The 25,420-nt window shown below is 48.4% G+C and overlaps 1 protein-coding gene across 1 annotated transcript in view; it reads left to right on the top strand.

The window, feature by feature from the left end:
- The window catches only part of Slit1 (slit guidance ligand 1), a 165,100-nt gene that overhangs the window by 24,079 nt on the left and 115,601 nt on the right, over nucleotides 1–25,420 (top strand). Inside the window, exon 4 of the mRNA XM_074078625.1 lies at nucleotides 2,784–2,855. Coding sequence (XP_073934726.1) covers nucleotides 2,784–2,855 — 72 coding nt within the window. The remainder of the gene's footprint in view (nucleotides 1–2,783; nucleotides 2,856–25,420) is intronic.

Consider the following 25,420-nt stretch of genomic DNA (forward strand, 5'->3'; position numbering starts at 1 on the left):
TCCATTTTCAGTTAAAACACATAAATGTACATTTATTGACCCCCTCCTCAACCTCTTTCTTTCTTCCTGAGACTTACTTTTTAGTATAAAACTGGTGGTGGTTCTTTATGGGTTTCCTTGCCCAAACCACACCCTATATACCTTGTTGATGAGTTTTGGTTTTGGTTTCTTGAAGGTAGAACTTAGGGCCCACACCTTGAGCCACTCCATCAGTCCTTTTTTGTGATGGGTTTTTTTGAGATGAGGTTGCATGAACTATTTGCCCAGGCTGGCTTCAGACTGCAATTCCCCTGATCTCTGCCTCCTGAGCTAGTAGAGTGAGAGTTTTAAAGGGCCTTGAAAGTAATCTGGGTACAGAATTAAGTCTTTCACTCAACAGCCCTTCAATTAGCAGTTACCTTTTTAATTGAATCTTTTCAAAGCATTCAAAGTTTTCATAGAGATGACTCTTTTCTCATTAGTATTTCATTAATTTGTGAATGAAATTAATTAAATGATATACTTGTAAGTACCTGTGGCATAAACAAGTTTGAGGACAGCCATAGCTGATTCTTGTAAGCAGTTATGAAACTTGAGTGTAGAAGCAGAAATGGGAGGCCCTGCTGGCTGGGAAGGACCATGGGCACCTGTTAAGAACCAAGCCATGTGGCAAAATGGTGACAGTAAACCTTTCCAGTGAGGTTGCACGGAGGAGGACTTGGGGTGTGCATGGAAGGCATCATAGCCGAGAGAAGAAAGCCCACCTTTTCTTTCTCCGATGATAAGGTGATGCTTCTAAAGCACTTATCCTGATGCCTGACAAATAGTACAGGCTAAGAGTGACGGGTTGCCACTGCTGCTATTTTTGCTCTGAGTTACCTCCTGCCCCTTACCATTCCTGCTTCCTCTTCTTTAAATGAGGCATTAAATTCCTTCTCCTAAATGGTTTTCAAAAATTGAAGTCAGAAAAATGAGAAAGTCTTGGGGAAAACAAAATAACCCCCCCACAATTACCAGGCATTGTAGACACGGGATTAATTTATTGGACAGGGGTTCAGGAGCATGGAGAGATCTGATGTCTACTCCCATTGCTTTAAGGGTTATTTTGGCCAACCCTTTTTTCCAAGGCAATAATGTTTTCCCCTTGAAGTCTGCCCTTTGGAGTAACTTTCTTCCAGCTGGTCTTCTTACATTGCAGATCTAATTGTCCCATGCTGGAACATGCAGTCCCCAATGTGGTGGTGATGACCGTTCTCACATATCAGATGAAAGATGGCTTTCTTGGGGGTCGCTATAGACAAGTTCCTGTTGGCTGCAAGGGACTCCATTTCTTCTCCTCTCCCTCCAGAAGAACATTTTTGCTCTTGGTTTATCACGGTGTGTGACCCACACTGTGCTGTGGATTTGTCGGCACCTGACTATCCATCAGCTCCACTCCAGCCATCACGTGCACACAGGTCACAGGGATCTTGTTCAAGTGCACACTTTGCTCAGTATATCTGGGGCAGTGCTGGAGATGGTGCCCCAGTTTTTCTGCCCATGAAACTATATGGGCGTTCGGCCTCTGGATAGGCTGAGCTGCTACAGGAGGGGTTAAACAGTAATTGTTAGGTTTTAATATTGTCTATTATTCTGTTTCAGAATGTCTACATTCTGTTTCAGAATGTAGGTAGTATCTTTTGCTATACCCTAAACTCTAGTATCAAAGAATTGGTTGCTTATAGTGGGGGCAATGAGTCTGGTCAAATTTAGCCAACCTCCCAGTACAAGTCTGGGTCCTTTCTATGTTGTCTTCTCAGCAACTACTCTCCAGAATCAGACCTGCTTGTGCCTGTATTGATAATGTTGAAAGGGGCTCTGTTCTGTTCTCAGGGGAGTTAAAAAAATGGAAGTACTATTCAGTCATCAAAAATAAAAGGAAGGCTGGGGTATAGCTCAGTGGTAGAGCACTTGTCTAGCATCCGTGAGGGCCTAAGTTCAGTCTCCAGTACCACAAGGAAAAAAAAAGATAAATCTCTATTGCTTGACATCCTTAAGCTATTGAGTGAGGAAAAAAATGGCAGCTGAGTACCTTTTCTCCTATTATTTGAGGGTTCTTTTCTTTCTTTCTTCTTTTTTTCTTAAAGCATGCATTTTCATTGCTGATAAAAAATCAAGTTATTTTCATTTTGAAAAAAGACCCAAAGCAAACCAGCTGGGTGCTGGTGGCTCATGCATGTAATCTTAGCTACTCAGGAGATAGAAATCAGGAGGCTCATGGTTCGAAGTCAGCACTTGGCAAATAGTTCCCAAGACCCTATCTCGAAAAAAATCCATCACAAAAAAAGGGCTGGCAGAGTGGCTCAAGCAGTAAGAGCGTCTGCCTAGCAAATGTGATGTCCTGAGTTCAAACCCCTGTGCTGCCAAAAAAAAAAAAAAAAAAGCAATTGGGGAATTGGTATGTTTGGCCATTCCTACCCCATGAGGGCATATCTTACATTTCATAGTCAGGAATCTGGCTCCCAAGCTGACTCCCAAGATGGTGCTGGGATTGGTGCATTATGCATTACAAGTGTGATGGTGGGAAAGGTGCTCTGGCAGCCAACTTGGTGGGGGGCTTCTACAGCTCCTCCCACCTTGCCCTCACTAGTGCTCGGTGGCCAAATTCCCACTGTACACATGGAACTGTGGCCCAGAGAAGGCCATGTCCCTGGGATCACACCGTCACTGGTAGGACAAAAGGTTAGGGCCTGTGACTCTGAATCGGAGAAGTCTATTTCCTGGACAGCTAGGTGACTCCCACCTCTTCTGTCCTCTTTTTTTAGACGGCTGAACCGGAACCAGCTGCATGTGTTACCAGAACTGCTGTTCCAGAACAACCAGGCTCTGTCCAGACTGTGAGTTCCATGGCCAGAATGTTCTCTGAGGTTTTCTCCGTCCTAGGGGAGGGATGGGGAGTGGTCAGTAGGACCTAGGACATCCCCATGACTCTGACCACCCCGTGCTCCTCACCTGGCAGGAATGGTTTTGGCCACCAAAGGCGCAGGTGTTTCTGTAGGAAGCTACGGTGTGGGGCATTTCTCCACAGCAAGGGCTTGAAAGAATCCCAGTTCATCCAGCTCTGTGTATGCTGTTGACAGTGTGGGGGACAAGGGTGCCTGGGGTGGCAGCTTCTAATGGAGCAGTCAACCTTTGCAGGAGGTCATCCTTCTGCGTGTCTCACTGCCTTTGGTCACCTGCCTGGGGTTGAATACTTATTCATTCAACTAAACCCTTCTCGACTCTATCTTCGGCTCCTTGTCCTTTTCAGGGTAATGTGGTCTGTAAGTTTATTGCCCATGGTATAAGCTTTCTTTTTATTTACTCTCCACACACTTCTTCCAAGTTTAAAGAGTATTTGCTAATTCTGCTTCTCCAGATGTGAGATTGTTTTGCGGCCCTGGGGTTCTCCAGGACCTCTGAGACTTCCTAAGGAATCTCTTCTGCAGCTCTTTAGCATTGGTCCTGCAGTCTTTGCTTGGCTGCCTCTGGTGATGGGGAGTCCACCACCTCCTGGCTCATCAGTCCTGTTATCAGATAGATCTGCATATTGGAAAATTCTTCCTAACTTGGAGCCCTGAATCTTCTTTGTAATAACTTATGGTTTTCTTAACTTTGTTTTCTGTGATTTCTTAGAATGATCACGAACTCTTGTTAGTTTTGGGGAGGATTGTTAGGTTTTTGAGTTTTGAGTTGGGAGGTTTTGGAGTCCCCTTAATTATTGTCATCCACAATGTTAAGAACATTGGTTGGGACTTCTTAGTGTCTAGCAAGGCACTGTGTAGAGATGGGGCTGCCACCTCTTCCCTGAAGGAGCCCTGGGATGGCACCTGGGTGGAGAAAGCTGCATGAGGGCATGAGGTTGGCAGGAAGCGGACGGGACTGTGTGGGGTGGAGATGGGGCTACCTGAGTGTGGAGGAACCTCACTGGGCTCCTGGAGTCCGGATGTGCTCCTCTCTCCCCTGATTAGACACCACTGATTCTTTCCACCTCTGCCATGATTTTTGGGCTTCTTGCTAAGCCAGTGGTCTCCAGGCATCCCCAGAATCTGTCATTGATCTTGCTTTCCAGCTTTGTCTTTACAACATCACTCTAATTCTCAGTCTATTCAAATAGTGGTCAGAGGGTGACCATTTCCTTTTCCTTCTTCATCCTGATCTGGGGCCATGAATGATGATCCATTTTGCTGGTCTTTGGCATCTTGGGCTGGTGTTGAGCCTTCTCTTTCAATCCCCCCTTTTCTGGTAAGTTGTTACTTTCTTTCAATGCCAGGCTCACAGGGTGGGCACTTTATTTTTCTTTACTCAAGTGCTAGAGGTACTAGTTACCCAGTTTGTCTGGCCAAAGAGTACTTGGTGGTGATAAAGGTGAGGGGTGGGTGTTATAAGGACACAGACAGCAGGCTTCCCTAGCTCCCTGGGACAGGAAGTGAGATATAGCTGGCCCTTACAGCAACTGAGATGTGAGGATGATTCTAGTTCTTTCTGAGTACCCACCTTATTGTCCTGCTTCTCCTTGCAAACCAGTGTCCTGGCAACATCTTGGCTTCTCTACCACTTGGGTTGGCCACAGTGCTGACTACCCTCATATTTTCAGTGACCATGGAGCTCAGATCTCCACAATGTGTTGGGTCCCAGCTTCAGATTTCTGGGAGAAAGAATCTGATTGGCCCATCTTAGGCTCAATGATTGCCTCAGGTCATGAGCTGTGCTGGGCTCATGGGATTGGCTGAGGTTGGTATAGCCGTATCTTGGAGCCCACTTCTCAGGTGCTGGGTGTGGGGCATACTCCCTTAGAAGGTGGGCTAAGACCTGGAGGCAGTGCCTGGAATTTCTGGTCTCTCCCCTGTTGACCTTCCCTTTGCTTTGGAGGGGTCTTTTATCGATCCTTTTCATCTGGAGCAAATTACAGATTTTCATGCAAAGGCTATGCTAAGTCAGCATGAAAATGGACTTGAGAGAGACCAAATGTGCTGAGGAAGGTGTGACCACAGAGCATGTAGGTGGTGGATATCAGTTGATATTATCTGCGCACTTCCAGATGTTAAAGCCCTCCTGCTGGCTCTTCTTCATCAGTAGACCCATGTTGGGTTAGTTCTTCCATTTCTTCCAAGTGCAGGGCCATCGGCTTAGATGGGTGCTTTGCCTGGGACCACAGAGCAGTTTGACAATAGGGTTGGAATCAGATACCAGGTCTCTGAGGGCCCATAAAGATTCTGAAAATGGGCTTAAACCTGGACCTAGAACTTTCACTGCTGGGGCTTACCCTACTGAAGTAATAAAACATGTTCATTGTGGCATTATTTACAATATTGAAGAGAATATGGAAATAACTGAAATGTCCACCACTGGTGAAGTGGTTAAGTAAATTATGGTATGCCTGCTTGATAGAATATTTACACAGCCATGAAAGATGTCAAATAATGCAGATGTTAATGATATCAAAAGCCAGGATGCAAAGTTGTATTGACAATATGATCACTGAATAAATTACTCTAAATAATGTCTGAAAAAATGACTGCAGACAACTAACAGGGATCAGCTGTGGGTGATTTTTTTTTTTTTTTCCTTTTGGATCTCCAATGCATGATGTTTGTGGTAGGAAACCTGCCAGGTCTTATCAGGAATGAAAGTCTTCTGTTAGTGAGCTGGGGGTGTAGCTTAGTGGTAGAGAACTTGCCTAGCCTGGATTCAATCCTTAACAATGTCAAAAACAAACAAAAAATTAGGCCGGTATGTGATATTGCAGGACCTTCTTTAATCCTGTTGAGCCTACTGTTCTGTGGGCCAAAGGACATGTACCTCAAGGGCTATCAAGAGGATGAAGGAGGAGGGTAGCCCTCACTTCTGCAGCACCTGGGAGGTGTCAGGAAATGTTAGAATTGTCCACATGGGAATAGCTTTGGAGGAGGGCAAACCTGATTCCCGGACTCCCATCCCTGTGGAGATTCAGCCTCACCCCAACAGGCAGAAAACGCAGAATGCAGAGGAGGCTATGGCAGGAGTTTGGTGTAGCAGCCAGATGAAGGCCTCCACAGCCAAAGGCTGGGGTTTGGCTTGGGACAGTCATGGTTAGCAAAGGGAACCTGCTTTGTGAACTCTCGGCTAACTTCTGAGCAGCGAAAGGAGAGCAAATGTGGAACAAATAGGCAATACTGTCCTGGAAACAGTGCCTGGTGTCCTGAAGTTACAATTGAAGTTCTTGGGGACTTCCTTGGAGATGCTCCCATTGAGGGTGGGCCTGGAGTTCCTGCTCAGTGTCCCTTCTTCCACAAGAACAGAGTGCCCATCTCCTTTTCATCCAAGTCAGCCATGCAGAAGTCAGCCTGCGCTGTGGTGGTAACGATTAGAATGAATGGAAGGCTAGTCTGTGCCAGGCTATGCTGAACTACATGCAAATATTGTCTGAATTCATTAGCAGAAAGTCTCTGTGACATTAACTGTCTCTCCCCCAGCCCCACACCACATTTTATAGATGAGGACCTGCAAGCTCAGAGGGTTTGTCACATACCCAAGGGGTTTGAGCCAAACTTGAATCTGGTCTGTCTGTTGCTAAAGTTCACCCCTCAACCCACCTTCCATCTACCTCCTCCACCACACTACCTACCCAGCCCTCTGTCTCCGCCACTTTCCTATTTATCTACCTACCCTCCCTCCAGCCTCCCAGCCATTCACCCTCCCACTTCTCCATCCACCAAGCAACCAACAAGTCCTCTCTTCTATCTACCACTCTGTACCCATCTGTTTATTCCCATCCTCTTATCGCAATCCTCCTATCTGACATCACCCGTCTACCCTCCCATCCCCTCAACTACCCATCTGCCCCTGCCACTTACTCACAACAGCTACCTACACACACCCACACAGACCCCTCTCTGCCCCCAGCTCCTCACCACCCTCCTGCCCCACCTCTCCCTCCACCCAGCCCCTCACCACACATCTGCTCCTGCCCACCCATTGATCCCATGGTTCCTGAGGGCCTCCTGTGGGCAGACTCTGTGTTCAGTGCTGAGAACACTTGGAGTAAGAGCTGGATGAGACAGCCAAGTGTGCCCTGCCTCTCCAGGAGGTGACAGTCTATCACCAGCGCTCCATGAGAGCTGTCACCACTCAGACCTACAAACCCATGGTCATGGGTAGGGCAGTGCATTGCCTCTTGCATGCATGTCTCTGGCATGTACCTTAAGGCAGGTTACCCAGGTTTGGGGTCAGCTCCTCACAGGCCAGTGAATCCCCAGAAGATACAGATATGCAATTTTCATGGACATATGCAGGGTTAAGTTTGGGGCTGGAGGCACAGTTTTGAGAGCTGACTGCTTTAGAGTGACAAACCCCAGTCTTCACTCACATATAAGAGGGGGACGGGGAGTGTCAGCTCCCCACACCAGCCTCTGTCCCCCCAGGTCTGACTTCCTTGTAGCCTTCCTCTGGCCATCCCATCCCTTTCTCATCCAGAAGCTCTGGGCTTCCTTTTAGCCTTGGAACCAATATGCACCCTGACAAGATCAACCTACCTCTTGGTCTCTGCGGGCCTGGAAGGGGCAGGGCAGGTGATTAAGGGCAGCCCCAGGCATCTATTTCCCCTTATTTTTATCCCTGCTGTAAGGACCACAATAACTCATTACCAGGACTCTGGTGGTGGGAGAGGCGGGCTGGGAGAGTCTGCAGAGCCGTGTTGAAGAATGCCTGACCCTGGCGACCCTCTCTCAAGCTGGGTTTAATTAAACTGTCAGCACTGGTCAGAAGAACAAAGCTTCCCTTCCTGCCCACACCAGCCCCCATCAGAGGCAGGAAGGTATTCTCCTCTGAAATGAAGAGCTGTTAAAAATGGATCTGTCTTGCCTCCCAGGGAAATTACCCGAAGCTGGAAGGTGACCTCACTATTGTGACATGTCCAGGCCAGGCGGCAGAGCTGTACTGTGAAGATGTGGCACATGAGGGATGGGGCTCTGGCATGGCCCTCCACCCCATTAGGGCCCCCTTCTTGCCGGAACCACCTTGGCTTCCTTACAAGGCCATCCATCACTCTTCAGGTTTTCCTTTTCCCAGAAAGGAATCTCTCAAGCTTTGTCCTGTGAGATAGTAAGTCTGATATGTTCCTGAAATTAATGCTAGAAAGATGACTCCTTAGAAAGTTAGGGGATGTGCTGGGACCAGCAGAGTCCTTGGCAGGGAACTCTGCAGCCTCTTTGTCACACTCCATGCAGTAGAAAGTCCCAGCGGATATGTAGGGTGTTGTGTCTTCCAAACTTACTTGACTGGGAAACTTCACAAATTTATTTTTTCAGGGAATACTTTTCAAGACCATGTGAGCCTAGTATTACATGACTGGCTGAAGTCTCAGATAATAAAGATCAGAGGTGAGATTTGAATCCAGGTCCACCAAGCCTATGCACTTACCTCCAAAACTAGAATGTACGAGTTGTCTTTGTGTGAGTGTGTATGGTGTATGTCTGGGATGGGGAGTGTTTAAAAACACAGATTCTCAGGGTCATGGGTGTCAGAGATCCTGAGTCAGTGGATATGGAAGGGCCCTAGAATCTGCAGTATCTTCACACCCCTTTTCCTCTGGTTCCTGCTTTTGGAGGCCTTGCTCCCTGGCACACATGGTGAGCTTTAGGTGGGGATCCCTCCCTTGTTTGCTTTGCCAGACCTGGTTCTGGTGAGAGAGCCACACAAAGTAAGCAAGACCCCCAGAGCAGACGCTTCCCCTCTTGGAACCATGCAGAGAACAATTTGGGGATTATGAGCTCTCTGGATCTCAAAGAGCTTGCCAATCGTTAGATCCATGTCTGCTGTCAAGTTTTGAGCAGAAAAGGCAAGCATCCCCCTGGGCCAGCATGGGAGCCTCTTGGAAGAGGATGGCGGGACTGAGATTGACCTCTGCACACTAGCTCAGGCTGACAGGCTCAGCGTGGCACCACACTGCAGTGTTTGGATCCAGCTCTGCCCTGGCTGGCTCAGAACCACACAGGCCTTCACAAGTATGGACAGCCAGGGAGTCCAGGAAGGGTTAGAGGGTCCTCACTCCACAGGAGGATGCTCAGTGAGTGCAGGGTGCCCCGCTGGGGTAGCTGTACAGGGGCCCCAGGGACACGAGGCTACCGTCCTCCTGAGTCATCACACACAGCATTCATAAGCCTGGCAAGGGTTCCGAGTAGAGAGGCATGCACGTGGGTTGGGGGTGGTAGGGTGGGGCAGGGGGGTGGCTGTATGGAATGATTTTTAGGAAGGTGAGGATTTAAAAAAATTTTAAAACTGTATAAATAATTGTGCTGGGTTATTGAATATTAGGAAAATAGAGAAAAACAGCGAAAGGTAAGAGATCAGGGGTTTAGCTTTTCAGTTAAAGCATTTCATAAAGCTCACCTAACATAAATGCTTTTAAAAATGAAGTTTAAGCCACAGCAACTTGTCACTGTTATAATAGTTACCATCTGTTAAGCACTCAGGTGTCAAACACTTTTCACACAATTTCTCATTTTCAATGTTACAGTCCTGTGCAATGAATGCTATTCTTATCCCCCTCTTCCAGTTGGGAGAACTGAGGCACAGAGGATTGAGTACCTTGGTCACATAGCTAGCCATTGGCAGATCTGGATTTGGAAAGCAGGGAACAGGCTCTCAAGGGTGACTCTCACCAAGCTATGCAGCTCTTCATTATAGAAGTCTGAGAAACCAGAGAAACAGGAGGGAGAGAGACTGGTCCTCAGGCTTCAGGGGTTTGAAGGATGCGGGAGACACAGGTGCAGGAGAGGAGAGGCTATGCAGACATAAGACTGGGAGTTCAGCTGCCCCATGAGCAGGCACCCCGGCTTCCCAGAGTGTTGTGTGGAACTACTCCTGGAAGGAGGTGTAGATGGGCTCCAGATTTAGAATGTCCTAGGAGTCTGGAGTAGGTAGAAGATAGGTAGAGAGAGCCACAAGTGTTCTTAAAGAGCAGAGTGACTGAGTGGACTGCTGTAACAAATGACACAAACTTGGTGGCTTAAGACAACGCTTCTGGAGGCCAGATGCTAGAATCTGGTGTTGGCAGAACTTGTTCCGCTGGAGGCTCTCTGGACAATCTGGCCCTTTTCTAGCTTCTAGAGGTCTCCCTCATGATCTGTGACCGCGCCGCTCTGGCTTCTGTTCCCATCACTGCCTTTTCTCCAGCTCTGACTCTCTGCCTCCTTCTTTCCTCTGTGGCACCCTTCGGATTACATTGGGCCCACCTGGGTAATCCAGGCTCATCTCCAGGTGATTCTTACCTGAATCACATCTGCAAGGCTCCTTTGGCTGTGGTGGGTACCATATTCACAGGTTGTAGGAGTTAGGATGTGGACATCTTTGGGAAGGATGTTGTTCTGTCTACCACATGGTCTCATCCATTTGGGGGATGGTGAACCTTGGTGGCTGGAAGTGTGCCTGGCACTTCCCTGTTTGGGACTACAGAGTTAGGCACACACCATCCTAGCTCCAGGTGCTCATCAAAAACCAGGACCTCTGAGTGACTCTCCTGGCTCTTCCAAGTGGCAGCCAGGCTCCTTGGCATTGAATCTTCTCTTGTCCTTCAGTGATCATGGGCACTGGTTAGGTGTGAGACCCTGGGCAAGTGATGTAACCTCCTCTGTGAGGTGTGGGGGTGTTGTGAGGAGTGGGGGTGTTGTGAGGAGTGGAGGTGTTTTGAGGAGTAGGTGATTGTACAGAGTCCCTGGTACGGGTGCTATGAATATAGTCAGCACCCACACCATGGGGAGGATGGAGGGTGGTGGGCAGCTGGGCTCTATCTGGCACTGCACTTGGGTGTACAGGACAGTCTGCTGTCCTCAAAGTCTTCATGAGTCTCTCCTGGTTGGTGGGCTTATGACTCCTCCTTGATCTGGATCTCAGTAGGAGGTGACAGGTTGGGCCAGATCTTGCTGATGGCCTGTCCCCAGTGCCCCTGGCAGACTTCACTGTGGGCACAGAGCTGCTGACTGCTTCCTGTGCATCTTGCCTCGCTCAGTCTGGATTTGGCAGGCAGCTCGCCTTGTGTGAATTTTATTCACACAGCTCTGCCTCCTTTGCTTTTATAACTGCAAAGGATGTGGAGCTTTGTACAAGTGGGAGAAGAATTTCTGGCCTCTTTCTTAGAATGCATTCCCTGGGAGTTGACTTCAATGTGAGCTCTCCATTAGATTAACTTGGCATGAAAATTGGCACGAATTGTAACTCATGACACTTAAATTCATGGTCTGGATGCAGTACGCTACCTTTTTTGTGGTACTGGGGATTGAACTCAGAGCCTTGTGCTTGCTAGGCAAGTGCTCTACCACCCGAACCATCATGCACGCCCCCAGTCCTTTTGCTTTTTGTTTGTTTTCTCAGCTAGGACCTTAGGCTTTTGCCTGGGTCGGCCTGGGACTGCAATCTCCCTATCTCTGCCTCCTGAGCAGCTGGGAATACAAGCATGAGCCACCACACGTGACCTCTGCTTCATTGATTCTTAACTGGTATTGATCTCTGTGTAGCATCAAAAGTCCTTTCTAGAACACGGCAAGGTTTTACTACTTTGGGTCTTTAGGCTGTCTTGGCATCAGAAGTCTGCAGGGACAGCAATGTTCCAAAGGCTCCTCACCTTTCAGTGCTGTATCTTCAGACCAATTCCACTCTGGAAATCTGGCTCCCCCTCTCATTCCATCCCAGTCCGAGGCTGTCCTGCCTCTCATCATTGTGGCTTTTTAAAGCAATTGTCATAAAAACACATAATGCAAAACTTATCATCCTTAACTCTTGTTAAGTGTAGAGTTCAACAGTGTCAGGTCTATGCACATTGGTATGAAATTGACCTCCAGAACTTTTTCATCTTAAAAAACTGGAAGTCTCTACCCGCTGAACAATTCTCCACTACCCCCACTTTCCTGCTGGCCACCATTCTATCTTCTGTCTCTATGAGTTCGACTACTCTAGGTACCTCAAATAAGTGGAATCATGCAGTATTTGCTTTTTTGTGATTGGCTTGTTACGCTTAATGTAGTGTCTGTCCTCCAGGTTCATCCATGTTGCAGCATGTGCCAGAACTTCCTTCCTCTTTGAGGCTGAAAAATATTCCATCATATGTATATACCACATTTTGTTTATCCACTGCTCCTAAAATAATACTTAAATTGCTTCCATCTTTTGGCTGTTGGAAATAATGCTGTTATGAACATGGGTGTGAAAATATCTCTTCAAGATTTTGTTTTCAGCTGGGCACCTGTAATCCTGGCTACTCAGGAGGTAGAGATTAGGTGGATCATGGTTCCAAGCCAGCCCTGGGCAAGTAGTTTGTGTGGCCCTATCCTGAAAAAAGTCCATCACAAAGAAAGGGCTGGTGGAGTGGCTCAAGTGGTAGAGTGCCTGCCTAGCAAGCATGGGGCACTGAGCTCAAATCCCAGTGCCACAAAAGAAGAAAAGAAAGAAGATTTTGCTTTCAATTCTTTTGAATAGATCCCCAGAAGTGGCATTGATGGATAATATAGTAATTCTATTTTTAATCTTTTTTTGAGAAATCTCATATGACTTTCCACAGTAAGCTGCAGCATTTTACAGTCCCACCAATAGTGCGTGAGGGTTCCAGCTTCTCCACATCCACACTAATACTCATTCTTGTCTCTCTCAGGTGATGTTGGTGTGATTTCTATGATGATAGCAATCTTGGGGCATTCGTAGGTCTTGTTTGGAGAAATGTCTCTTGGAGTCCTTTCCGTTTTTAAATCAAGTTAGTTGACTTTTTCTTGTTGAGTTGTACAAGTTCTTCATATATTCTGGATGGTAATTCCTTATCTTCTAGGTGATTTGCAACATTTTCTCCCATTCTTGGTTTGCCCTTTTGATTGTGTCCTTTGATGCACAAAAATTCTTAAGCTTATGCACTCTCCTTGGTCTGTTTTTACTTTTGTTGCCTGTGTTTGGTGTCATATCCAAGAAATCACTGTGAAATCCAATGCCATGAAGCTTTCCCCTGTGTTTTCTTATAGGAGTTTTATAGCTTAGCTCTTACATTTAGGTACTGATCCATTTTGAGTTAATTTTTGTATGTGGTGTAAGGTAAGAGTTAACGTCATTCTTTTGCATGTGGATACCCAGTTTCCCCAGCACCATTTGTTGAAGGAATTGTCTTTTCCTCATTGGATGGTCTTGGCACACATGTTGCATTGTCTGGCCATCTATGCAAGGGTTTGTGTCTGGGCCATTATATTCCATTTGTCTAGCTAGAGAGACATTTGTCTGTCTTTATGCCAGTACCACACTGTTTTGATTACTCTAACTTTGCAGTAAGCTTTGAATCTACTGACTTTGCTTTTTTCCTCAAAATTGTTTTGGCCATTTGGGGTCCAGTGATGACTTTCTATGTAGAATCACAAGAGGCTTGTCACAGGAGAAAAAGCGGGTACAGGAGCTTAGGTCTTTAGGGTTGAAAGGGTCAAAAGTCACCTGTCTTTGGACTGGCAGATTGGCTCAAGTGGTAGAGCACTTGCCTAGCAAGTTTGAGGCCCTGAGTTCAAACCCCAGCACTGCCAAAAAAAATTTAAAAGTTATCTGTCCAGCCTTTGCTTATGCATGTCTGCTGATTGGGAGCTCACTACTTCACAGACAGGTGAAGCTGCCGAGCAGCTCTGACCATCAGGAACCTCCTACTGACCCTGACCTATGTTCTTGGCACACCCAGTGATCTTGGTGCTGCTGTATAGAGTTTTTCTCAGAGCAAGGGCATGCAGGGCCAGCCCTTTAACAAGCCATTGTCCCTGGCAGATTCTTCAAGGAGCCAGGCATGTTTCTGGGACAGATGTGGGAGAGCTGTGTAGAAGAAGCTTGGGGCTAAAGTTATCTTTAAGTCACTGTCTGTAGTTCCCTTGTTCTGTCCTGCTTCTCCCAGGCAGCTGTGAAGAGCACCCCAGGACCTCCGCACCTCTGTCCTATGTGGCTGGCCAGCTCCACAGCTCCTGTTTGAGAAGCGTGGAGTTGCAGCAGGAGGCTGATGTGATTTAAGGAACTAAAATCCTTCTGCCAGGGGGTGGTTTCCATCTTCCTCCCAGAAAGCCCTAGGACTTCCTGTCTATTATTAGGGCCATTCCAGGTGGACCAACACCAGGTGGGAGTGGTAGGGGGCTGGGTAGGCTAAGGTGCCCTGGACTTTGACAGTGTGTAATGACAGCAAGTACTGGACAGGGAGCCAGGGCACTTGTGTTCACTGTGGGCTGTGACACCTTAGGAAGGTCACTTAGTATCTCACTTTTTTATTAATGAGAACATAGAAGGGATGCTTGACTGAGTTGCAGGTGGCCCAAAACTTATACTTGAGATGACAGAAATAAGATTGAAAATTGATTTTCAGTAAAGCATTTGCCTAGCATGCACGAGACCTAGTACCACCCAGGGGAAAAAAGAAAAAAAAAAAAAAAGATTTCCATGAACTGGGCTAGAATCAATGCTGTGAGATTAAAGGCCGGTAGAGATGGAAATGTCTGTAAAAGCACTGGCCAGGGAGTAGCTGTTGTGAAAAGGGCTTCTGACTTCAAGCTGAAGATGCCGTAAGAGTACAGGAAGGAGGTTGAAAGATCTGAGGCTGAATTAATAGAGGCAAGGTATGCTTGCTAAGAGAGGTGATAGTCCTGTTCCACTCTGCTAATTCAGCCACATCCAGAGAACAGTGCTCCTACCAGGATTGGAATTTTATTCTGGGTGTTGGTGAAGAGGCCACTAAACAAACAAGCTCCGGGAACAGCACAATGGACCCATCTGGAAATCATTCCATGTGGGATGTAGTCACGAGCCTGGGGCTGTTTGGCGTGATGAAAAGAAAATGTAGAGGAACCCTGAGAGTAATTTTCAAACCTAAGTGAAGGGCTACCCCCAGGCTGAGGGAGGGGATTTTTTCCAGAAGCTGGACACAGTGGGTGCAAGATTTGGGGAAGTGATTGCTCTACCCGGGGCTCCTCGCCTTCACTGGCTGTCGAGGGTGGGCTACTCTGCTTGTCACTTCACCCTGGAAGAGCTGGGGAAGCAGCTGAGTGGCTTCTGCCACATGCTTGCAGAGGTACTGGGAGCCTAGCTTTGATGGCCTTGGGGTGCTCTTGCATCCAGAGCTGTCTACACAGGGGTCACTCGTGAGCAGGGTGAGGGATGCTGGAGATGGTTCATCTGCTGCGCACTCGTGAAACTAGCCGGCAACTGGAGTCTGCAAGGTTCCCGGCCTCAGTCCTAGCCTTGGAATTCCTCTGTGCTGGCTGCAGTAAACCTGGAACAAAGTATTTACCAGACCCTGGATTCGGGCTCATATTCTGGAGTCAAATTTGAAACAATAAAAAACGAGCAAATGGCTTTGGGAATGATGTCTGATCTGTGAAAAGGCACAGCAGGTTTACCCTCCGGCAAAGCTGGTCCAGAGGTGCTGGGAGGAGCCCACCCGGCCCCTGTAGAGCAATGACTCATTTTCCCCTTTGAAGTCAATGTGTTGTCTTGTTGTCTTCAGAGCCCTGGTGTTTGTACCCCTCTGCTCCCTCAACAAAGGCCCTTCTGTCGGCAGATCAGATCGAGAAGGCCAGACACGGAAGGGTTAGGGAAGGAGGGTATTGACTGAATACCAATAAGGAGGGAAGTGCGTTCCTGGAGTATGAGGGGCTCCAGGCAACTCGGGGGTCCCACTCGTGCTGTGCAAACAGAGTGGAAATTCCCTTTGGGGGTTTGTTTTACTAAAGGCTTTGGGGCTCAGAGGCGGGCGCAGGAGGGAGACAGGAGAGAGGGAAGAAATATTTTACAATGTGAGGTTTAAGTTATGCCCCTTGCTAGGAGGGGCTGGCCAGGAGCTGCAGGCCAACAAAGAGGCAGTGTGGGCTGTGACAGTTGGGGACAAGCACATGGCAACGAATGGAGTAGTAATGGGAGGGGAGGCAACCTGGGAAAAGTGGCACAAGGAAAGCTGGCACATAAATTCTGGTGGTGTGACATCTCCCTTGGCAGGAAAAAGAGACCACTCTCACCCTCCCCACCACCAAAGCCAGAGATGTTCCTGCTCCCAGGGATGTGGCCAGGGTGAGGGATGGCTAAGAGGGGAAAAGCCACCATGTCCTGCAGGGCCCCGGAAGAAAGACAGAGGGGCGAGGGGAGCCCCAGGCTAAATGCCAGAAACAAGCACAAAAAAGACTTGGATTGTTGCCACCCCCATTGCCTCACCTTTGAGTGGCTTGCTGATGTGTGGAGTCCCCAGCCTGTCAGAGGCCCCTTGGGTGAGGACTTGAAGACTCAGGGTTTCCCTGTTCTCTGGGGCCTTGGAACCCTGCACACAATTTCTACGAGGATACTTTGGACACGTCAGTTCCCAAAGTGGTCCCTATTTATGATCTGAGTGCTTTTGGAGGAAGCCATTTAACAGTTTGTATTTGTATTTGAACTTTTATGGCTTCTGTGGGGTTCCCCAGACAACCCAGGGCGTCAGAGAGTCCAGCATAGTGTGCTTTCAGTGGACATTTTGGTTCACTTCTCTGTCACATACCAACCATTTTTGATCAAGTTAATAATACTCTTTCCTTAGGAAAAAAAAGCAACACCATTTTTATTTGTTTTTGTGTGACCAGCTTTCCTCTTCAGAGCCTTTAGAAAATGTTTAGAAAAAAAAGAGCCTGACACCCCAACTGGTGGGAGCACCCTAGGGGCCCCTGGGTCATGAGCGTGAATCCTCAGTGAGATTCCTGGTTGATGTTTGTGAAGTAGCAGCTGGCTTTAGACTCCGGAATACTTCCATTTTCCCATGGTGAGTGTTTCTCTGGAAGCTGATGGAAATTCCGGGGACAGCCTGCTGCGTAACTGAGAGGCAGCCCTCACCCCAGCTTGGCCATGGGGACCTGGGCCCCATTTCCGATGGGTGGATGGATGGCTGGATGGATGGATTCATTCACCCAGCCAACCTATTACAAGCCTGCCGCGTGCAGTCATTTGTCGGGCGCGGGGCTATCAGGACGGATTAGATATGGTTTGGGGCTTAGGCAGAGTGTTGAATGGTGGAGCTGCCTGCCGTGGCTCATTTGTCAAGGGGGTGGCGGAAGCTGTGAAGAGTTTGATGGCTGGTTTGCCCATGAAATGAAAAAAAAAGGAATGTGAAAGAAAACGCCTAGAAGTGAACAGTCATATTTCACAGGGACAGATGCACACACGTCAGTGACACAGCTGTTCCAGCAGAGCATTCCCCATTCATCTTCTGTCTCAGATGTATTGAAGTTTGGTCACTACACCTGGGGATCTGAATGTCTTACTCCTCTAAAGGCAACTGGAAAAAACGAACCCTTTTCCTACAAGTCACAGCTCCGCTTATAGGAAACAACAGATAACAAACAGATCTGGGCAGGTCCTTACAGTAAACTGTGTAAGCAAGACTGGAACAAGGATATTGATGATTTTTTAATAGCATCTTTCATGGCCAGCTGGACATGGCATGCAACTTCAGTTGTCCCTAGGGGAAGGCTGTGGAGAAGTGGTCATTTGAACATCGACCACAGACCGTGACTGACGCCTGGGGTGCTCTTGCTGATCAGCGCCATCTGTTGTTGGTGGAGGTAAATGCAGGGGTCATTGGGACATTTCTAAAGGCGTCCTTGACCCTGAGGCCCTACTGTGGGGAAGCCATGGGGCAGAGTCCATTTGGACTTGCGTTTTCTGGTGCTGCTGAAACAACCTTAACTAGGGATCAGGCAAACTGTGGAAGGTTAGAGTTAGACTCTGAAACCCAAGAGCTCTGCTGCTTACTGGCCAGATGACCTGGGGCAAGCTGCTTATTCTTATTCAGATGAAGTTTTTTCATGGGGTAAAGGACATAATAAGGACCAAGCTCAGATTGTAGAGAATGGATTGCATGAGATGATGGCAGTAATGGGACTGTCAAGAAATGTTAAGCTATCTTAGCTTGGTAGCCATGCCTATAATCCTAGCACTTGGGAGGCAGAGGCAGAGGCAGAGGCAGGAGGGTCTTGAGTTTGAGGCTAGCCTGGACTACAGAGCAAGACCCTGTCTCAAAAAAACCAAAAAGAAGAAGAGGAAATACTAAGCTTATATTTTTCTTGGTAGTTAAGTTCAAGTCCCTCTAATAGTAGGGAGTGCAGAGAACAAAAGAAAATAATTGCATTTCTGTTATCCAATAACTGGCATTATTATTATTATTTTTTTTTTGGCAGTACTAGTGTCTGAACTTGCTAGCCAGATGGTCTATCGCTTGAGCTATATCACCAACCCTTTTGGTTTAAGTTATTTTGCCTGAGCTGACCTAGACTGATTCTCCTATTTATGTTTCCAGACTAGGTAGGATGATGACGTATGCCACAGTGCTCAGCTTTTACAGGATGAGATGGAGCCTCGTGAACTTTTTTCCAGGCTGACCTTGGGCTGTGATCCTCCCAGTCTCTGCATCCTGACTAGCCAGAATTGCAGCAACATTATTTTTAAAGAAATAGAACACAGGTGCTAAATCAGCAGAAGTTTCTTTTTCTCCTACTGATCTGCAGATCCAGCAGGTGTGCAGTCCAGGTGAAAAGGTGCTGGCGCTCCAGCTCATTTACTCCCAAGCTTAGGTCTTTGTTGAGGATGAGGCCTTGCCAATTATTTGCTTTGACTCTAACACAGAGGGCTTGTCCCTGGTTACTCTACTCCAATCCCCTGTCCCACTGTTAACTCAGCCCACTCCCAGGAAGGGCAGAGGTTGAGAAGCAGTCTCTTACCTGCAGCCTCCTCAGACCCTGAGGCCTCCAGATCTAGTAAGCTCTGAAATAAGGAACTTGGTTAAACATGGAGAGGACTGTTTCTACTCCGTTCTTGGCTTTAGCAACCCTTCAGGTGGATGGAATCAGGCCATCAGAGCTCTGCAAAATGTCCAACCGAGATAGCTCTTATTTTTACTTGAAAAGATGGGGTGTGTGTATATGTAGGGGGATGGGTCTGAAGTTTTTAATTTTGTTTTAGAGGAGGGATTTCTAAAAGTAAGAATAAAAAGTATTACTTTGTCAAAATTTATGAAATTACAATACCATGTAGACACATTGTTTATGACCCACTCAAGCTGGACACAGGGCCTTGAAATCTAAACTCTTAGCTCTGTAGTTAGTAAATTCATTAAGAATCATCCTTATTTTTAAGAGTAATTTTAGGTTCACAGCAAAATTGAGTGGAAGGTACAGAGTTCTGATAACTCCCTGCCCCCACACATGCACAGCTCCTCCCTTCAACACCTCCTACTAAGTGATGCTTATGTCACACTGGATGAACCTACACCAACTCATCATTGTCACCCAGAGTCCACACTTTATATTAGGGTTCACTCTTGTTGTTTGTATACTCTGGGTTGGAACAAATTTATAATGACTTATAGGACTTCACGATATGATTTCATTAGTGTATCTCCATTCCTTCTTTGTCACCAATGCCAAAAGCAGATGCTGACACCCCAGGTCAGCCCTTGAGCCATCCTCGCCCAAGCTCACTGGGGTCTGCTGTGCCTGGCCAGCCACCAACCCTCCCATACTTCCTGGGGCAGGCAACCTAGGATGCTCTTTCTCATTCCGAGGGAAACGCTTTGGCCACCCCAGATCTGGTTTCAATAACTGTTTTCTGGCGCAGAAGGTAGGAGGCTGGTGGTTTAAATGCCCTCTGCAGCTCTTCCTGCACTTGACCAAGCCACCTGTGGGGAAGGGGTCAGAGCAGAGCATCCAGTGAGTCAGGGGACAGAAGGAGCTCCTGAGCTTTGGGGACATTTCATGGCCTTTGTTCTCCTCTGTGCAGGGTTCAGGTTTGGGGTCTTTTGCCTCCAGGGGCTTCTCTGCTGTCCAGGAAGCATCTGCTCTACTCAGGTGTCCTTACTGTTGCTCTGCCTCCAGCTCCGAGCTGGAGGCTACGAGCTTTCCACTCTTGGGGGTTCATTTTCATGGGAGCTCTGCTTCTCTATCCCTGCCTCCCCAGGGAGTTTTGCATTTAGGCTCCATACACTAGAGCTGTGAACCAGGTTTTGCATCAGAGTCCTGCAGCTATTTCTAGACACGTGACTTTGGACCACAAATGTACCCTGCTCCCAACCTGTTTCCTCATGTGGAAGAATGAGGGTAGATAGACCCACAGTAGAATGTCAGAGGGGTTGGGGGAATCAGTCCCATGAGCTCTAGGCGGGGCCTGGGTCTGTCAACATCAGCTCCATCCCTAGCTGGGTCTGCAGGCACACTGTTGTCTTGAAGGTGCTTTCCCAGGGAGGAGGAACAGTGTGTCCCTTCCACTCTCTCAGGGGAGCTGATGGGACCTCAGTATTCCAGAACTGTGTGCTAAGGTGCCGGTGAAGACATAGGCACACATGCTCAAGCAAGGGGGAGGGAACAGACTCACAGGCAGGTCGGTTAGGTGGCGTATTCTGCCAGCTTCCAGGCTGCCTCGCTGGGCATGCAAGGGAGCCACTTAGGAAGTTTGTGCCTTTGAGTCTGTAGGCACAGGGGGTCTGACTCAGTCTCCACCTGGACCTGATCTTTAATTTTTCATTTGTAACACAGGCAACAGATATTTTTGTGTCTACCTCATTCTGGTCTCTGGTTTAGTAATGAGGACAAGGCCCTGGTCTCTGCTTTCTAGAATCGATAAAGAGGTCCTGTTGGGGACAGGAGTCAACGAGCTAGAGAAGAGGAGACTTCAGATGGCCGCTGGTGCAGGGCCGAGCTGCACTGTGAAGGGCTGAGCCTGGGGAGGGCTGGGAGAAGGTCCTCTGCCCTTCTGCTCGATGGTGCTGCTCTGTGTGATGCCTGTCCAGCACTGGGAAGTCAGATCTGTGAGCTGAGGTCTTGTGCTTTGCCAGCACCCTGGGCAGCCTGGAGCTCTCTTGCGTTGCTGCATCCTTGGCCTGGGCACCTTGGCTGTGGTCTTTTTGCTTCCTGTCATCTCTCTGTGTCTATGACTTTGAGTCATGCTTGCTCCTTGTCCCTTGTGCTCCAACACTCCATCTGTAAGTTGAGCTACAACCCTTCCTCCTTGGTTGGCATTGGTGATGGGAGGCCACACAGAGTCCCAGGCTAAAGAAAAAGGACGTTACTCAAAAATTCAGTTAACAAGTGTTGACAAGGAATCACCTTGTGGGTTTTGGTCAGAAGGAATTTTTTTTTTTTTTTTCGATGAGTGGGACTTTTTAGATAATGGTGAATTTAAAAAAAAGAAAAATAAAAACCAGGGATCAGGGGTGTGACTCAGTGGTAGAGTGAGGGCTAAGTGTGTGTAAGGCCTTGAGCTCAATCCCCAGCACCAAACAAAAACCCCCAACATGTAGGCAAGGGTTATTTTACCAGCAGCAATGTTCACAACACTAGAATTCACAAGAGAATTCCTGGCTTTGGGAGGAGATTTCTGAGCCTCCTCAGAGCACTGTGCACTTGTGGGGACCCTGGGGGCTGGGACTCACACCCATGATGGTGAAGAGCACAGCTAGCCTTGGACTGCCTCAGTCCCTTTCAGGTTCTGGGTCTCTGCTTCACCTGGGAAGGAGGCACTGCTCTAGACAAAGAGTGGCATCAACCAGAGCCTGCGTCCTTGCCTCCGCTCTGGGACCCCATCATCCAACAGAGAAACCGGCCTGAAAACCAAAGGCAAAAGGTGACAGTGGAGGTCACCTACAGAGGAAGTCTGAACACCTTGAATGGGGGGGAGGAAGTACAGACTTGGGACTGGGGTGGAGGGATGCCTGCCAGGGAGAGCAGGGATGGGCAGTCACTCCAGGGCATTTGTCCCATGAAGAGACAGCTAATGATGCCCAGGTGTTGCTGGGGCCAGGGTAGGGAGGTGGCCCTGGGCCCCTGTACCCTTGGAGGCTGGAATTCCCTCTTACTCTGCTGCTGAGGTAGAGACTCCCATCCTACCCAGGGTGCAGAGCGAAAACCGCCCTTTCCCAAACTGTGTGTGCTTTTCCCAGGGGCCATTGTTCCTCGTTGCCAGGAAACTGGGGCCTTCAGGTGTCACCCGGGAGACTGAGGCCTGGGTATTTGGGTTTAGGTCAGGCACAATAATGCTTGCAGAATGAGATGGCGTCCCCAGGACCTCCTCAGTCATTTGTCACACAACTGTGGTTCTCAATGACTGTAGGGATCCAGGGCCTGTGGGAGAAGGGAGGTGGGGGCCGGCTGGGCCGAGGGGCACTAGACAGGACAGCTAATGATCTTCCCCCCAGAGCAGAGCAAACACACCTATCTGGGGACAGGAGGTACGGCTGCCCCGGCCTCTGGGGCATCGGAAGCCCTGTGAAGTGTGTGACCAAGGTCCAAAGCAGCCTGCTAGAAACTTGAGCGTCTGCCATACTGGGCCTGATCATCTCCAGGAAGCACTTGGAAATTTTGTGGGATGTCTGCTTCAGGTCTGGCCAGGTACCCCAAGGGCAAGGACAATGGCAAATCAGAGTGATCAGGGGACCCAGCAGCAAGTGGGGAGCTCAGGAAGCTTGGGATGGTGCCAGCCTGTGATCCTGCCCTGCCAGCTCCGGTGCAGTGCCACAGTGTGTCACACAGTGAGCGGGAGACCCATATGTGGACTCTGTCTGACAAAAGTAGTTTTCCCTTCCCACTGTCTTGTTTTGGAATTAAAAAAATGGTGATAAAACACACATAAGATGAAAGTTACCATCTCAGTCATTTTAAGCGTACCATTCATTTGTTTTGAGTATGTTCACAACACTGAACTTTTTTCACCTTATAAAAGTAAAGCTCAACACCCACTTATCAATAACTCCCCAGCTTCTCCCCCTCCGCCCAGCCCCTGGCAACCACTGTTCTATTTTCTGTCTCTGTGTCTATAACTTTGACAACTCTAAGTACTTCCTATAAGGGAATTATGCAGTGTTTGTCTTTTTTTTTTTTCTTTTTTTTTTCTTTTTTTGTGGTGCTGGATTGAGCCCAGAGTCTCCATCATGCTAGATAAGTGCACCTACCACAGAGCCATCCCCCCAGCCCCAGGGTTTGTCTTTTTGTGCCTGACTTTTTTCTGCTTAGCTTCATTCATGTTGTAGCACATGCCAGAACTTCCTTCCTTCCTTTTTGTTTTGTTTGTTTGGTGGTATTGGGGTTTGAACTCAGGGCCTCACGCTTGCTAGGCAGGCACTGTACCACTTGAGCCACTCCCCAGCCCTTGTTTGTGTTGGGTATTTTGGAGAAAGGATCACCAGAACTATTTACCTGGGCTAACTGTAAACCAAGATCCTCCTGATCTCTGCCCCCTGAGTAGCTAGGACTACAGGCGTGAGCCACTGGTGCTTGGTTACTTCCTTTCTTTTAAGACTGAACAATATCCATAGATCACATCCTGTGGGTCCAGTCACCTGTGTGTGGGCACTTGATGTCTTCTGTCCTTTGGCTCTCCATTTGGAAATGCTGCTGTGATCATGCCTCACCCATTTTCCAAACTCGCTCTGGTTTAAGTAGAACAGTTTTCCTTGCTCCTCAACTGAACACTGAAGGGGACTGGCCTAGAAGGGCACTGCCGGTGACTCACTTCATGCCCACCAAAGATGTTCATTTTGGCTGCCTCCTTGTGCTTGGCAGCCACTGTTCTCTGATGAAGAAGGTCTTAATTTAGGCAGGGAAGGGGTAGGGGCAAGGAGCCAAGCATGCTGGCCAAGCTGGTGCTGGAGATTTGGGCAGGGTGACAATACGCAGCAGCTCAGGCATAAGAATCTGGCAAAAGGTGCTGGCAAGCCCATTTGTCACTGGGCCCCCAAGAGGCAGGGAGTGCACCATGAAAACTGGGCACAGGCAGTGAAGGGGATGTTGGACATTTTCGATTCTGTTGAGGCATAATTTGGAGTGTGGGGGTACAGCCCAGGACCCAGGAAGGGGTGGTGGGAATGGGTTGGTTGCTGGATGGAAGCCAGGGTGGAGCTAGGTCGGGATAATTCGGGTACAAGGTCTTGGCCATGAGATGGTGGCATAGGCACCTGTTGTTTGGGGGAAGCTCTGGGGTAGCCTAGTTAAGGAAACCCTGAGGACTCTTGGGTGGGAGCTGGGGTAGGTGGCCCTGGCAAACAAAGTACCCTACAATCTAGATCTCTTCACCCAAGTTGCCTTTTCTTGGGATCCAGGGTTATCTGGGTGTGCAGGGGCGAGGGTCTGGGTGCTCAGAGGAGCTTGAGGGGAGCATCCTGCAGGAGTCCCAGGGCAGGGAGCCAGCTGGGCATGTGACATGGGGCTAAATGGGACAATGTCCTGAAGCTTTAGTTTACTCAAAAGTTTGGGAGATGGACGGCTAAGGGATTAAAAACAATTTCACGTGTTATAGTTAGTGGTTAACAGACTGCACTTGGGCCAGGCTGGGTCCTAAGCCCAGCTCTGCCACTTGGAAGAGGTGGGACCCTGGACATGTTGCCTAACCTCTCTTTGCTTCCATGTCCTCTTCAGGAGGACCCGAGGATGGTCATAGTCCCTGCCTCTTGGGCTTGTCGCAGCACATGAGTGATATAGAGACAAATGTTATTATGGTGACTATTGACAAAACACAGAAAACAAGATGTAAATGGTTTAGCTAAACAAGAGACCTCCAGGAAGTTCTGTGATTGGGGTGACTTCCCCTCTCCTGCCTTTGGGTGGGGCCTTTTGGGCCCCCCTCCCCCTCAGGGCCAACTCTCATCAACAGCTCCTGGATACTGGTTGGGTGGTGACTGTGCTTGTTCAAGGTGATAAGTATGGCCTTGGCTGTGCCCAGCATGGCTGGCAGAGGTGTGGGCTTGCATGCTGTGGGTTGAGCCTTGTCTGCTTATTCACATCCATGTTCACCTGAGGCTACCAGTGCCCAGGTGGAATTGGTTTGAATCAGTTGCTTCTGTGGGCCTGCTTGTGAGAGGAGTGTGGTAAGAAATATTGGCAGAATTTGGAAAGAGTGCTAGGAGACACCTCCTGGGCCCAGATAGAAGTGAAAGGCTGCTTCTGGCCAGAGTGGACTTTTGGGTGGAAGGAAGTGCTGGCCTTTGGTGCTGACCTGGAGAGGGAGGGGTTCAGGAGGTCCTCACCCAGAGGCTCCCTTCAAAGTCTCGGCTCCCGACAGTTTGATGACCAAGACTAAGTCTGTCCATGTGGCCAAGGTCCCACCTACTCAGGGGACCTTGGGCTCCTTAGGGGACAGGGCATGCTCTGAGCAAGTCCAGGTAAGGAGGAAGGAAGACATCCAGGATTCACATATCAGTGTGCTATCAATAATAGTTCCTGAGCCTTGTGACATTCTGTGTGCCTGATGCATATTAACTAGTTTAATCCTCCCAATGAGCCTACAAAGTGAGTGCAGCTGCCCTTACTTTATAGAGAGGGAAACTGAGGCATAGAGCTTGCCCAATATCATACAACCAGAAAGTAGAAGAGCCAGTCTAGCTTGGTTTGAGCTACTCCCTTTTTCTTACTGTTTCCTTTTCTCTCTCTCTCTTTTTTTTTGGTTGCTTGAT

The sequence above is a fragment of the Castor canadensis genome, chromosome 7 (assembly GCF_047511655.1).
Source record: "Castor canadensis chromosome 7, mCasCan1.hap1v2, whole genome shotgun sequence".
Taxonomy (NCBI): domain Eukaryota; kingdom Metazoa; phylum Chordata; class Mammalia; order Rodentia; family Castoridae; genus Castor; species Castor canadensis.